Source organism: Telopea speciosissima, chromosome 10 (genome assembly GCF_018873765.1).
Source record: "Telopea speciosissima isolate NSW1024214 ecotype Mountain lineage chromosome 10, Tspe_v1, whole genome shotgun sequence".
NCBI lineage: Eukaryota > Viridiplantae > Streptophyta > Magnoliopsida > Proteales > Proteaceae > Telopea > Telopea speciosissima.
In genome coordinates, this window is record NC_057925.1 from 55,882,644 (window position 1) to 55,899,204 (window position 16,561).

General features: G+C 35.6%; 1 protein-coding gene across 1 annotated transcript; it reads left to right on the forward strand.

Moving 5' to 3' along the window:
• Positions 1 to 14,260: 14,260 nt before the first annotated feature.
• Positions 14,261 to 16,528, forward strand: LOC122642442. The gene has a single exon (XM_043835916.1). The coding sequence runs from the start codon at positions 14,625 to 14,627 to the stop codon at positions 15,525 to 15,527; it is 903 nt and encodes a 300-aa protein (XP_043691851.1). The 5' UTR covers positions 14,261 to 14,624; the 3' UTR covers positions 15,528 to 16,528.
• The last annotated feature ends 33 nt before the right edge of the window (positions 16,529 to 16,561 follow it).

Consider the following 16,561-nt stretch of genomic DNA (forward strand, 5'->3'; position numbering starts at 1 on the left):
AGTTCTCTCTTCCCCAATTAACCGCTTACTTGTTCAGTTGATTTCAAGTTTGTTTTTCTAGCGTGAGAGCACCTACAAGAGATAAGCATAATGCAATCTGAAAATTTAGATTATGGATCTCAGATGCAAGCAGACCCAATGATCAAATCTGTGATAAGATCTGAGATAAAAGAAACAACTGCATTGTTAAGGGAAGAAATCATATTGATGAAGGGCAGGGAAAAGAGATGAGATTGATCTTCTTGGGAGGAAGAGGAGAGGAGAAGAGAACAAAAGAGAAGAGAAGAAATCAGGTTTGAGATACCAATCCTGTATGCACTGCTCAGCAACACCAAAACTCTTAAAAATAACTCATATTCTTTATTCAAATCATTTAATTGATGGGGGTTTATTACATATATATAAAGACCTTTGAAAATTCCAAAATGACTCAAAAGAACTCCTAATCACACTCAACACACTCGATAAAGTAAATAAACTCAAAACAAAACTTTATTCAACAGTTAAATATTCTAATTTGCTCAAACACCTAACTACTAGTCCTGTACTAACTTTATCCCCACTTTATGAACTTATAAGTTAGGTCCATTACAATGAAACCCAAAAAAGAAAATAAAAAAAGGCCTAACCTGTAATATAACTGCCCAAAGGTCAATTTTAGCCCTTTGGACTGCCACCAGCACCTTATAAGCCTCCCAAGCTTGCTCATAGGCCTTCATATGGGATTAATGTCTAATGCAACTGCATCAGCTAGTAGTTGATTTACTGAAGTATTTGAACAAGAAGCTTGTGTTATTCCAATTTAAGAGTATCGGGTACACTTCCGAAACTAAGATAGTTCCATGATGCAGTAGATGCAGTGCTTGAAAACTGAACAAGCTATAAAGACACATGCTTGCGATGGCCATTGATGCTGAGGACTTCCACATGGCACAAATATATGGGCTCGATATCATTACAAACGTGGCCTTTTTAATCCTAATGTTTTTTATTCGTCTTCTAAAGTTCTACTTCTAGGGCTGTCCCTCACCTGGTTTTGTATTCCCTGGAAAGAATGTTTGGGAGATTGGTTTGATGTCAGTGATCTCTTGGCTTCCACATGCTGCGGGGTCTAGTCAAGGATTTAAGTATCGGTATCGGGTATCGTATCAGTCAGGCAATTTTAAGAGACGTATCGTATCGTATCGTATCGGAGATACGTATCGATCGATGCAGAAACGCATGAAAATGATCAAAATACACTTTTGGACACAAAAAACAATATAAACAAGCAATTTGTGTCATATATCATGCATATATACTAAGAATTGTGAATAATCAATTACCAGACAAGTGCGACACTTTGAAATTGTTATAAAAGATTAAAAGATGAAATTCCTTACACCGATCTGATTCCTGATTTTAAGTATTTTATAAATTCAGAAAATACCCAAAAAATTAAAAAAAATACAGATTTTAGGGTAAATGTATAATCTTGTTGGGATGTCATAGATCTATACATAATGTGCTACATATACTATATACATTAGCATTTGTTTTAAATTTAAGAAGAAAATTTAAAAAAAATCATTTTAAAGAAGGAATTTTCGGTTTTGGGTAAAAAATGCCAAAGAAACATGGATTTGAAGTCAAATCTTTGTAAATGTATACAAAGAATGCAATTTCTATGTTAGTTTAACATATTCCCTTTCATTCATACCAAAAAACATACCAAAAATCAAAGATTTAAGCAAAAGAATCAAGTTTTTTTCAAAAAACTTACCTTTCCCTTCAAGAACAGCTTTTGATTTCAAATGTGGGCTGTTAGATGCACCAAATGATGTGATTTCACCAGCTTTAGGGTCGTTTTTGGCAAAGGATTGAAAGCCCTCAACAAATCTTACCCAAAAACCAAGTTTAAATATGTTTTTTGAAGGGTTTCTCAAAGCTGGAAAGAGGTTTTTTCCGCCAGCCTGCTCAAAGTTTGACTTTTTGGTTTTCAGAAATGAAATGGACATGTGGGTTTTAAGTAACGATACGTATCGAGACGTATCGAGTCGTCTCGATATGTATCGTTATGTATCGGTCGATACATATCGATACGACTCGATATGTATCGTTTTTTTAAATATAATAAAATAACATTTTTAAAAACTCTCGGCTGTATCGATTGTATCGTATCGTATCGGTACGTCTCGGTCGATACGTCTCGATACAGTCGAGACATTTGCATTTAAAAAAAAAAAAAGATACTTCTCGGCCTGTATCGTATCGACCACAACCGATACCGAGACAATACGATACGGTCCGAGACTTAAATCCCTGGGTCTAGTACCTATCATTTTTTGTCTGACATAGTTGATCTCTTGCTCCGAGTTTGTATCACTCTCTTTCTGAATTCATGTGACTCTTGTAATTTTTTGTTATTGTTTTTAAGAGGAAAGGTCAGTGATGTTACATTAGAATAGAGGTTGCTTTAACAGGTTGATTAATCTAATGAAAATAATCTGTAATTGGAACATTACTAGTTCTGTAGTCAATTCTTTTGAGTTTTTTCTTAAAATTTTCTGCCTCTTTGAGGAGTTTTGAACATGTTAAATGTATTTGGCAAGGAATAATTTGTATGAAGACATTTGAAAGAATTGATGGATTTCTTTAATGAATGAATTCCATTTTTAACCTTATATGTGTAGTGGTGTAGAATATTGAAACATTGAATGTTTTATGCAGGAATACAGGATAAAAATTATAATATATATATATATGTTTTGTTTTTTTTTTTTTGTAATAAATGATATTAATAAATAATTTTTTATTTTTTATTTCAAAACTTTAGTATGCTCTCATATACGACAGTGGTACCTACATTAATTAATGAGACTGGGTACCTGGGCTCTGCATTACAACTAATGCTAGACTTGGCAAGAGTAGCAAATTTCCATCGCTGTTGAGGGGGAATACACATTAAAGCTGTTGCTGTAGCAAAACAATTGCAATGCTTGAAGTTGTGACATTATGTACCATCGCTAAAGCCTTCAGGAGCTGTAATTTGACTTTTGGTAGTTGTAAGCAACAGCTTCTAATAATTTGTTTTGTTGGAGTGAAAAAATGATTTTAAACCTGTATGGAATGCAAAATGAGAAAAGGATTAGAATATCAAATTGCAAAATGAAAGGAAAAGCGGTCACATTTTTTCCTTTTGTTTTGCAATGTCATAGATTATCTTAAACATCTTGTTCAGAAATATAATCTCCTGTTCAATGTCTAAATTTGTGCTTATTTTATGTATAACTGCAGTATCCTGATATGAACATTGGCCGAGGCAAACACAGAAGAGGTGGTCCCTTCCAATGCAGCCGACCATCCCAGGCTTCTGTTTTAGAGTGTAGCTTCCACCATAACTTCCATGGTTTATGCAACTAGGCGGCTGCAGGAGAAAGAATACCTACTATTGGAAATGGTAGGAGGTTTCCCTTGACCTGGACTTTTGAGAGATCGTTTTCCAGCAGGGCTACATTGTGCTGTGTGGCTAGTAAGTTCCCCCCCCCCCCCCCCAAAGCATGGTGGTGCAATTTTGTCCCAGAGCTCAGCCATGTCATTGATATTGGCAAATGATGGTGTTTGGTCAACTACATCAGCCTGTGGGACCAAATCATACGTCGGTGATTGTATCTGTAGGGACCCAAATGGCAATATTTTCTAGTATGTAAAAAGGTGATATAAAAGATAGATTGGCTATGGAAGTGGCACTGATGAGTTATCCATCAAATGTCTGGAAAAGCAGAGAACTACTGTTGAATCTTTTGGAAGTTTCATGGTGTGATCCAATGTATATTGGTCCATATATCCTCCCGATGTGGTTGTATCTGGTACAACTGTTGTGGTTTATCATCTAGTATTGATGTTTTCTTAACGCGTTGTTACTGTTTGAGATCACTCGGAAATCTTTGGAAGCTGCATGATCATGGTAATGTAGTATAGAAATATGGTCCAAATGAGTGATCATAGTCATTTAGATGATCCAATATTTAGTGTATGGAGGACTATATTTTTTCTAAGCTTTTGTTCTATGTTTATGTGAATTTTTAGCAAATTGTACTCTTCCTTTCGTTCTTTGAGATGTTTTATTTATTTCTATATGAAACTATGCCATTCTCATGTATCATGAGTATATGAATTTCAATGAACAGATCCTCCATTGGAAATGCTCTTCTATATAATCTGTGAGGTATTATAAGATTTTGTGTCAAAGAGCACAAACATCTAATTGTTGAAAGTGTGTAAGTTCTATTACTCTCAATTGTTTATGGTATCACGGCACCATGGATGGCTCTAAGTAGATCATGTTTCATAAATTTGAAAAAGGAATAAGAAGTTTCTTAATATTTAAGATCAATTCCATTCCCTCTCTACATGTATCTTGCCACTGTACCTGATGGGGCAACAGCATTACTAGATTATGATATTCAATAACCTTATCTATAATAAGATTATATTCCTGATTGTTATGGTCTGCACTCTTTCATTAAATTACCACAATATTTGTTCTTGATCCAAAAGTAGAAATGTTTGATTAAGAAATTGGAGAAAAGTATTTAGAGTGGTTAAATGATCCAAACTGTAAAAAAGACCACTAGTGAAGGTGGATTTTTGTCAAGAAAAATGGACTTTACAAAGAGATACAGTACCTCAAGTCAAGAATAATTCCCTGCACAGATTATAGAACTTGAATAAAAATTGAATAAAAAGAGGATTCATGTTGCTGCATCTGAATTGATTTCACAAAGAATTCCTGGGGAGAAATTGTAATGCTTTGGCAACATGAAACCTCTCCTTTTGTCTCTATACACACATAAAATGCATGTGTGAGAAAGCTAGCTAGGAGATGTGAAAGGATTAAAATCTTCTGCAATTCCTTCATCCAACGGTGTTAACTTGATTGATCTAGTTCTTTCTTTCTTCCTAAAGTTCGGCACTGTTGGATGTCGTATCTTCAACGTGTTGAACTCTCAGGCCCAAACTGCAAGGCACCGCAAGATTAAAGCACAGCAGAGGATTTTTTTTTCCGATGTGATATGTGCCTCTACATAAGTTTAGTTACAGGTACAAATACCATGATAGATTCAAGCAGAAGAATCAGATTCTTCTCTGGAGATAGTCAGAGATCTTGTCTTCTTTCCCTTTCAGTAGAAATAGTCAAATCTAATAGAAAACATGCACCTGTACACTACTGTTTTCGTGTTCATTCGATCCTGTATGGTTCTACAACTAATGGGGTTGGCAACTCTTCACTTGCCAACCCCATTCCCCTAAGCTTGTTTGACTTGGTGGGAAGTTCATGGTCAAATATTTCCGCTTATCCCTTGGTGGACTTTGTAGAGTTTAAAAAGATGTTACATGGTAGTTCATCGTCGTATATATACAAGTGAGTCCATGGTATAGAGATTCATACACCCATCTCATCCATCAATTTCGTACAATCAAAATAGAATCGAATCTCTTCACCAATCCTTTTCTTGGCTGTCAGGTGGGATTGTCTTGTAAGGGGTAGAGTAATTATGACCCTCCATCTATGGTGAAGGAAAAATTTTCGCATAAAAATATATAACTTACATTTGAGCATGATTCAATGTTATATTAAAGTATAAAAATACCACCAACTTCTTATATGTAATAATGGAATTTAATGGTATCTTTATATATATATATATTTTCATAATTTTGGGTATAATTTCGGATATAGTATTGCTTGATCTAAGTTGAAATTTGACCTATGAAATGGGTGATTGTTTTTCATAAGATTACTCATCAATGTCTTAAGACATATCGATTCAATAGAAAGTTGGTGAAATAGTTTTCTAACACTTGGGAATGTTACTAAAATGAAATAAAGGCATAGTGAATTAGTATTCATCTAATTTGTGTAGTATAGGACAATAAGGACCACAAAAATGAAGTCAATTATTAGGTGATCTTTTGCCTATAACAAAGGGATTGTTTTATTTAAAAGTAATAATAAAGAAGGGTTTATAATATTTACTATTAGTTTGCAAAAAAGGCTTAACATCATGTCAAAAAGCTTTTCCTCAAACATTCCACATGCCTTGTCTTGCCTTGCTCACTTATTAGGGATTAAATTGATTGTATTAATCCCATCATTACCATAAACTGATACACGCAATATCGTTTTGATGGGACCCGTAACACGATTAATTCCTTCTTTTCAATACAATTAAAAGGAAGCGAAAAGGAGTTGGAAACAATAAGAACATTAAAAAGGAAAAAAAAAAAAAAAAAAAGAAGAGAAAAGATACAAAAATTGTTCCAAAAACATGAAGATTATAAGGTCTTTGTATCATTGAAAATCATTTCCACATATTTTTCTTACACTTTTTTTTTTTTTGCAATTTATTTTAATCATGTACCATTTGACTGTGAATATGTGATGAAGAGATTATTTTAGAGGTATTATATGGGCATTATATTTTAGAAATTCATTTATTTTCTTCCATTTTCAGAAAGCTTGAAACAAGCAAACAAATAAAATGAGAGACTACATATGGTCTTCAAATATTTTTCATTTTTTAAAAATTCTTTTAAAAAGAAAGTAATACCAAAAAATGAGAGAGAGAGAGAGACAGAGGGTCCAGAAAAAACACTTTTGATAACCAAAGACCAAGAATGTCAGCTATTGAGGCAAAAGCTAAGACAGGCCCTATATGTTAGTAATTTATGGAACCAAGACCTAACCAAAAATATATGAATTGATCAATGTATCATGGATATATATAGATAGAAAGTGTCAATTCTAATAGAAAGTGCCTTTGAGAGGGTCCATCTCTAATCTTTCTCCTTAAAAATCTCTCACATGTAATTGTAATGCTCTCACCTTTTTTATCATGTTACTCCTAACCCTAATATTCTATCAATGATGACTATTTATGTTAATAATACACTCAACCAACCAGCCTTTTCACTTATGTCAAATCAAAACCTCATTCTTGTGATAATAGATTTCCCTATTAAATGGGTTTGTTTGAATCCAAAGGAACCAAAAAATTGGATTAGGAATTAATGCATGAATCTTAAGAGTGCTTAATAGTATATTATATTTCTCCAAAATATAAAATGGTTTGCACATGAAATGTCCATACAAGCGTGGGCTGGTGTGGGTCATGCAACCCACAACTACTTGGGACCATTAGTGCATGGGGGGTTGTGTTGTGAGAAGAAGAATAAAAGAGAGGAAGTTGTTCTAAGAAGAAAAAGCCAGATATCATCTTGGGCTTTGGCTTTAGAAGAGGAAAGAAATAAATTCATTCTTAAGAATGAATGATAGTTACTCATTAGGGTTGGCAACTACAACACTAACACAACATGGCAAAAGGGTTCAAGAAAAAAGCTACTTCCCCTCATTACCTTAAATCTTTTTCTTCACTTTTTGGTATTTTGACTCAACAATATGACTTTTATATGTCTCTATACAGTCTTTGTATGTATATATGGTCAGTGCCCTTTTCAAGAAAAACCCTTTATTTTTTTTTAATAAAAATTAGTGAAAATTGATTAATTTCTAGCTTAGATTAGCCAACAAAATCATAACCCATTTTTCTTATTCTTGGATTTTTTTGAAGCAGAAACTGGATTGACCAAGATTGAACCAGAACAGCCCTTGTAACAGTTTGGTTAAGTCCATTTTCCTCAAAAAGGGAGAGAGAGAGAGAGAGAGAGAGAGAGAGATCACCATTCAACTAGGCTAAAATTAGATCACGATCATCCTTCAAGGGTCATATGTATATTTTATCTATTTAATTTGAACCAAGGTGGGATTATAATATTTTTTTTTTGGTTTAGAGGGAATTTATTGAATAGGATGACTATGTGTACTACCTAAAGCTTCAGATGTACAAACTCTTGAGAGCCAAGGAATAGAATGCGGTCATTCTATCCTACACATGATGGACAACGCCTTCCTAGCTAGAGTATCTGCTACATAATTTGTAACTCTTGAAATACCCAAAAAAAAAAAAAAAAAAAAGAAAAAGAAAAAGAAAAAGAAAAAGAATTAAAAGGATGATAGAAGACATCTAATATCCTATAGTACAACTATAACCTCCAATGGTGGGATTATAATCTTCCAAATTCTTGATGGTAACGACATTAATTTAAATTAAATGCAAATATTCTTTTACACCCTTTTGTTTGTCTTTATCAAGAAGAATAAGATCAATGAATAAGACAAATCAGATTTCATTGTTTTTTTTGGGGTAAACAAATCAGATTTTCATTTATCACACAATACATTGTTTATGTCTGATAACGACCCATTAAATTCCATTATTCTCTTCAAGATTAAGTTGGATATTTTGACAGACTGACAGGTGTCCATGACTTAACCCGGTTGGTTATAATTTTATTTTTTTTGAGGTAGGTGCTAAGATAAATAGAAGGGCAAGAGATCGTTGTCTAATCGTGTATCACAGAGGGATCTGACCATCTATCAGAATGAGAGTGCACACAAAGGGATCAGGTGATCTACCAAAATGAGATATGTTATTTTACTAAAGGTTGAGTGATAATTTCACGTGATCTTGTGTCTAAGAGCAAGAACCACACGACCCGTTAATTATTTTTCCCTAAATATAAAGATTAAGTTAATAAACAACCTTCTGTGTATGCACTATGTAGACAACGAGCTCAAAAAACAAAACCCTACAAAGGTAAAGCGGTTCACCCATTTAACCCAAACGCGCCAGGTTGTTCATTGACTTCTAGAATGTGAGACCATTTAGTCAAAGTGTCAAATAAAGAACGGGAATGGAAGAGAGTAACTTACACGTTACAACTTATAACGCCTTGGTCATGCACCTATGAGGTTAGAATAATTCTCCATCCGTCCTCAACAATTGACCCTTTGATAGGTCAAGTGGGACATGGTTTTAGTTCCCTGTATCGAAACGGTTATCGACAACATGCAAAATTGATATGATACCGATATAGTATCGCCTGGATTGATTGTATCAGATAAAATTATTCTTGAAATTTCTTAAAAAATGAGTTTTCTAACCATTTTACCTCTTGTCCGTACCGTGCTATCGATATAATATCGGTGACTAACAAAATCAATACGTATCACCCGCAATACCGATACTTAGAACCATGAAATGGGACCTTAGTCTTACATAGAGGTAGGTCCCATCTTCTCCTACTGGTCAAGTTTTAAATCAAAGGTTGAGTATTTTGTTGAGATTAAAGCACTGAGTCATTCTATTGAGAATTTTGTTGAGATAAACATTGACTAATTCTACAAGTTTAGAAAATATAAGACAAATAATGCAAAATAAGATGAACCCTACCACCTTAAAAATCAAACAATGACATAAAATTTAATAAGTAGACAATTTAGATGATTTCGAGACTTGAGTATGGATCGGTCTCCATTGATTTTAATTCAAATTAGTCAGACTTAGGCTATGTTTAGTATGCATTCCGAAATGACAAAAAATTGATTAGGTATGCAGACTCATTCTAAATTCTTACAATGGGGGGCAAGAACAAGTCTCTTTGTGGAACATGCCGAAAGTCCATTTAGACAAAATTGTTGTTTATTTTCGTCGCTTTAGAATGCATTCTAGATCGATGAAGCATTCTCAGAATGCAGACCAAGTACAACCTTAGGATGTATTTGGTATGCATTCTTAGAACACATTCTAGGTTGATTTCACATTCTTGGATGATAAAAACAACTATTTTTATCATCCGAGAATGTAAAATCAACCTAGAATGCATACCAAACATAACTTTCGTTTAGAAAGAATCTGTTTTAAGCAAAATATTCCGATCCAAGTTTTAAATCAGAGATTTTGGATGTGCAAAATAAACTATAATGTCCACATTTTCCCAGAAAAGAAAAGAACAAAGTTTTCCTCCACCCATAAAGGACGGTTCATCTGCCATCCTAGGGTTCACAAACTCCTCTTAGGGTTTTAGTATGTTCCAAAATACCCTCCCGATACCCATTCCTGCCCTCTCTCGCCCTTCGATGAATGGGATCGATGGAGGGAAACTCAGTCTGAAAGAAGAAGTCTTTGGTAGTGAATAAGTTTCTTGTCAATTCAACCCACCCCCACAACCACAAATAAAAAAAAGTTTATTGATCTAGTCTGGTCCGATTTGGTCGGGTCCGGCCGGCCCGGTCCTCTCTAAGTCTGATCCGAAGTTTAGATGAAGACTACTCTAATGAGTGCAAACTATGAAATGTTTTAATCTAACATGTGACACGTGAGTGGGGCACAATGACTCTTTCTTTGTCTGTCTTAGAAAAGACTAAAAAGAAAGGACTCCCACCCAACAAATAAGGCAAAACAAAACAAGGATACTTAAAATTTCTCTAAAGCTAATGTGACAGTAGATTATTTGTTTATGAAATTTCAAACAACAGAATTTTAGTTTAAAAAAAAAAAGTTAAAAACAATTTTGATTCCAAATAAGTAGTTTTCAAGGCATTTATGGTTTAAAAAGACAGTTCTTTCTCCATCACCCAAGTTGCAGAGACCTTTGATCTTGATGGATGGTAATGTTAAAGTAAAAAAAATTGGAGAAGTCTAAGCAGATGAAGTTGCTTGTACGAACTGTCCCTGGAATCAATCTGGATAGATACCCTTCTCCTACATTCGTATTGACCATTATTAGCTTTATTGGATACTCTACAGAGACAAGTGAGACAGAGAGAGAGAGAGAGAGAGAGAGAGAGAGAAACAGAGGAAGTAACGACAGAGAGAGAAAGAGAGGGAGAAGAGACCATGGGATCATGGGATTATAAATGTGAAAACTACTTGACAATAGTAAGGGATACGTAAGGTATAGAGAAGTAGAAGAATATGTGAAAATCAAAATCTTTAGTTTTTGTGTAATAAATTAAGGGGGAAGAAAACTAACAAGTGCCCATGAAGGAAGGAAAAAGAGCTCTCTTTTTCATAATTTGGTCCCCTTTAAAGTTAACCACGCCATGGAAGACATAGCTCTGCGTAGACCCTCACTCATCTCTCTCTCTTTTTTTCTTAGGAGCAATATCACAAATGTCTTACGTGCGTTACGGCATTGGGCAAAGCTTAAGAAGCCCTTTGGTGTTGTCACCACTCACCACCACATCACCATGATGGGCTGGCTGCTTAAAGAAGTGAAAATAATGAGAGAGAAATAAAGAGATCTATATGTATAGGGGAAGAAAATTGACTAGTTAGGCAATAAATGAAGGTTTTGCCATTTGATTCACTAGAAAGTCAATCCAATGGTGCGGTTGTAGCAATATTGCAATTCACATATATATTTTGAACTCATAAGCTGAATAAAGTAACAAGAGAGAAGTAAATAATCACAAAGTTTATGTATTTTTTTATATAGAAAGATGTGTGTTATACAAGGTTTCAAAAACATCTAGGTTTAGGAATCAATGAGTGGAATTTGGCCCTGTTTTACATGTCATTGACCAGAACTTCTGGGTTAGGGAATGGACACAACCATTAATATCCCTAGAAACGAATCTGGAAGTTCAGCTAAGAAAACTAGAAGATATATTAAACATATTATTCTTCACACTTGGTAGAGCCACTGTGGGTATTGGAGCGTCGGGCTTGACAATCTGGATCGACACATTTGTTTTATTGGATTTTTTGCCACCTTTTCTTTTCTTACCATGATAGATAAAAACTAAATTCACCGAAGATCAACCAATCGGAATCACGGGCTATACATAAAGCCACATTTGCTTCATTGGGATTGTAACCGTTGACCACAAATGGTAATTGATAAGCACTAAAGTAGACGTTTGTGGATCACTAAGTGTAGACTTTGAAGGAGCATAAAATGTAGACATTGGTGGAGCGTTAGATATCGTAACCAACAAGAGATAAGGAGATTGATTACCATTAGGAGATGTGTAACTACTGCCTAATTGAACGGACTGATGAACATTGATAGATGCAACTCCATGTTGTCATCCTAATCAAAGAAGCGTAGAGCTAGCCGTGTTTTTACTTCTTGAGGATTCAAAAATCTATACGATACATTCTTCCACCATAGTTATGGGTTCAACTAGGATGCCATTGCCACTAGGCCCGACTGTCGAAGACCGGAATTGTACCAGATATTTGGACACTATTCCACAAAGCACACATCCACCTGGTGACAAGCCATTGGGCTTTAATGGTAGTGTTCCTGAGTCTGCCATTATTGGCCAGCACATTTATCCAGATTCAACAGTTTCAGGACAACAACAGGGGGTTACATCTATCAATGCCCATCAATCTGTTCAATTAGGCAACGGTTAAATATCTCCTAGTGGCAATCAATCTTCTTATATCTCGTCGGTTATGGTATCTAAAGCTCCACCAACGTTTACATTATTTGCTCCTTCAAAGTCTACACCTAGTGCTCCATAAACATCTACTTTTAGTGCTCATCAGTTACCATTTGTGGTCAGCGGTTACAATCCTAGTGAAGCAAATGTGGCTTAAGTATAGCCTGTGATTCTGATTGGTAAGTTTTCGGTGAATTTAGTTCTTATCTATCATGACAAAAAAAGAAAGATGACAAAAATCCTAATGAAACAAATGTGACGGCCTAGATTGTCAAGCCCGACACTCCAATGCCCACAGTGAATTTATCAAGTATGAAGGATATGTTTAATATATCTTTTTGTTTTGTTAGCTGGACTTTCAGCTTCGTTTATAGAGATATTAGTGGTTGTGTCCATTCCCTAACTTGGAAGATCTCGTCTATGACATGTAAGACTGAACCATATTCCACTCATTGGTTTCTAAACCTAGATTTTTTTTTGAAATCTTGTGTAACACATGTTTTCTATCTAAATAAAATTTACTTTTACCATAAAAAAGAAAGAAAGCTAAATAAAGTCACAAAAGAGAAGTAAGTAATCACAAAGTGTATGTAGATTAGCACTTAAAAACCTTGCTACCAAGAGATCAGTTGCAAGAAAAGGAAGGTCAAATGGACCTTCTACTACTAACAAAAAGAAAAAGACCTTCGACTCAAAGCCAATGTTACTGAATTCATCTTTATATCCATCCGTTCAATTATCCCAATTGCAACCATGAAAAAATTCAGACGTAGGATTGATACATGTGCGTGTTAGGAGTTGGGTCTTGTATTATGCATGTTCGCATAATTATTATTGGATCTATATTTATAATTGAATTTGATATTGAGACAATTATATGTATTAGGTAAATTGATAATTGTATGAATTAGGGTTTTTAAGGTTTCTTATATATTGTGGTGAAAAATCTTTGATTGTCTTGGCTGGATAAAAATATGAACAAAAAAAACCATCTTAGGCTTTATGTCATATATAACTTAGATAATAAACAATCATGAATTAACAATTAAAACTTCGCTGGTTTCCCAACTACCGTTACGCCTTTAGGGTCAAATCCACAAACAAATACAATCCTAGAAGATACTCCTATTATATTACATGTACATCGTAATTAAATTATTCCATACAAAAAGAATTCCACACACTTACCCAGTGAGCACAATTTGTTTGTTGTTTTGCGTAACAGGAAAAGGTTGGTCGTCAAGGTACATGAGGTGGGAGTTGTGGGTTTATAATGGGGAAGAAGGGCTCTGGAGTGGTCGGTATCTTTCCCAATAAATGAAACCTCGTGCTTCCATTAACCATTTGACATGGCTGACGGACGGCTACTGAAAAAGTCTGAAACTGGCACCTAAAACTCTTCTTAAACTATAATTAAATACAAATAAACCCCATAAGTATTTAATACGTTATTGTTAATTGGTAGTAATTTTTTCATGGAAAGAGGAGAGGTTTCGATTCTCTAAAAAACTCTCTTTGTCTGTTACAATCTTCCAAGAGAATCTGGTTTGATGGAGTAGTCTCATGGTGAAAGTTGGCATCATAGCTTCTTCTTTTTTTTGGTTTTTTTTTTTTTGTTTTTTGACTTTCAGGTAAAGGAAAGGTCTCTGATTTATATGATGTGAGTGCAGAGAGCTTTTTTTCTTTTCCCTTTTCTGTATAGTGTTTGGTCGTTTAAGCAGCCTTTTCAGCAATATACAGTTTCTGTTTTCTCCGCCTGGGACTCTTGGCATCTCTTCATACTTTCCTATAGATGATTTGAGTACTATTTGTCTGCCTATCTATTTTTCTTGATTATTTAAGAGATGGGTTTTAGGAGAGATTGTGAGATATTGAGAGTGAGGCAAGTCTAAGTCTCATGTTTGTCTGCTTCTCCAAATCCTTTTTACGGTCACATTCCCCAAATTTGTCTCTAATTTTGGGGCGGGGGTCTTGTCGTTTCCCTGAGCGAGTGCCGTTGATGTCTTGTTCTGTGAAGGAGGGTCCTCCAGTAATCTGAAACCCAGATTATTTAGAACCTTGAGAATCAGTTCTCGAAGCATTCAGGGAGATGGGTTCTTGAGTTCCTAGTTATTTGACTGAGGTAGGAGATCTTTTTCCTTTTGCATTATTTTTTTCGTTTCTTCCGAGTCTAGTTTCGTTTGGGTTCAATCTCTGCTGCCAAAGAAAGATCAGATTGTGATAGTTAGCTGATAAAATTACGGAAGGAGCGAAAAGAAAATTGGGAGTGGTTGTTCCTGGTCTCAGGATGAGGGATTTCCCTTCCTGTTTCGGTGAGAATGGAGTTCAAGTGGCGGATTCATCTTCAAGTACCAGTAAAGCTGCTCAGAATCTAGTTACTTGCGTTTATCAGGGTAGATTGCGCGGAAGGTCTTGCTTGATCACTATCACATGGAGCAAGAATCTGATGGGTCAAGGTCTTAGTGTTGTGATCGACGACTCGACGAACCATTGCCTCTGTAAAGTCGATATAAAACCATGGCTGTTCTCCAAGAGAAAAGGGTGCAAGAGCTTGGAGGCTGAATCGAGTAGAATCGATATATATTGGGATCTCTCCTCTGCTAAATTTGGATCAGGACCGGAGCCATTAGAGGGGTTTTATGTGGCTGTGGTTGTCGATCGGGAGATGGTTCTTCTTCTTGGGGATTTGAGTAAAGAGGCATACAAGAAGACCAACGCGGCTCCTGTTCTTTCCAATGCCATCTTCATCGCCAAGAGAGAGCACATTTGCGGGAAAAGGTTCTATGGCACCAGGGCTCAGTTCTGTGACAACGGACAGATCCACGATGTCACAATTGAGTGTGATACTGGAGGCCTGAGTGAGCCATCCCTTTTGATCCGCATAGGCAGTAAGACTGTGATGCAGGTGAAGCGCCTCATGTGGAAGTTCAGGGGCAACCAGACAATCTTGGTGGACGGGCTACCCGTGGAAGTGTTCTGGGATGTTCATAACTGGCTATTTGGAACAGCAATTGGGAATGCAGTTTTCATGTTCCAGACGTGTCTCTCTGCTGAGAAGTTGTGGGCTAGTTTTACTCATACCACCACTGATCCTACTATATTGCCTTTGTCCTGCTCACAGATATTCAAAGATTCCCAAAGACAAGGGCTTGGTTTCTCGCTGATTTTGTATGCTTGGAAGAATGAGTAGAGCTGTAGAGGTGTATTCTTCCTTGTTGAGTGCTAACAAATACATTTAGCTGAGTGATGATTTTCATTAACGATGTGTTTGAATTACATAAAAATGTGATTTATGAGAGGCTCCATTTGTTTCCTTATTCACTGTTCAAACAGAATAGAAATGATATCATTTTTTTAAATTGATCATTCTATGTTCTTAAAAACCAGCATAAATTACTGTGTCTTTGGTTGTCTATTGAAATTCCATGTGGAGAATGACCCTGCTAGATGGATTTGTGGTACACTCGTTGGTTCTGATATTGGTTTTCCTGTATGCATTGCATCATTTTGTCAGCTTTTCATGCCCTTTGGGACCCATTACAGTAAGTTTTCTTCCTCATGTTATTATGATACTTTTTGTGTAAGGGAAAGACCATCTCTTCTGTTTTTGTTCGACGTATGTGCATGATGAAGAACAGTTTACACTTGCTTGTGCGACCCAAATGCATGACAAAGAACAGTTTGTCACTCGCTTGTGCCTTGGGCTTATGTGGAGGAGATGCGGTGAGACTTTATTCAGCCTTGTGATCATATTTTCTATGGCTTGGAGAAGAAGAGGTTGAACCTCTTGGAGACTTAATAAAGGTGGCTGTTTAAGGGTTGTGGCTGGAACCCTGGAATGCTATTGATCAAATTTTGCTGGACGTTAGAACCAGTTTAGAGGACAGTAAATAAAGCAAAAGGGCTGTTTTTCTGGGCTTTCTTAAGTAAGGACTTTGAGGGATCAACTTTAGTTATCAGAACTAGCTGCTCTTCTGGTTTGGGTAGTAAAATAATGTATGGCTGGTGTGTACAATTTCTGTACCTTATTTGTTTAGTGTGTTAGCATTCTAGTATGTGCTCTATGGTTCACTGAAGCATCATTTTTGGATTGTACTCCATGAACAAAATTCTTTATTTATCAAAAAATAGAAGTTATGATACATGTGATCAAGGAACATAATTATTTAAAATGAGGCCTAACCATTGTATCAAGGGAAAAAAAAACATAATAAAATAACTAGA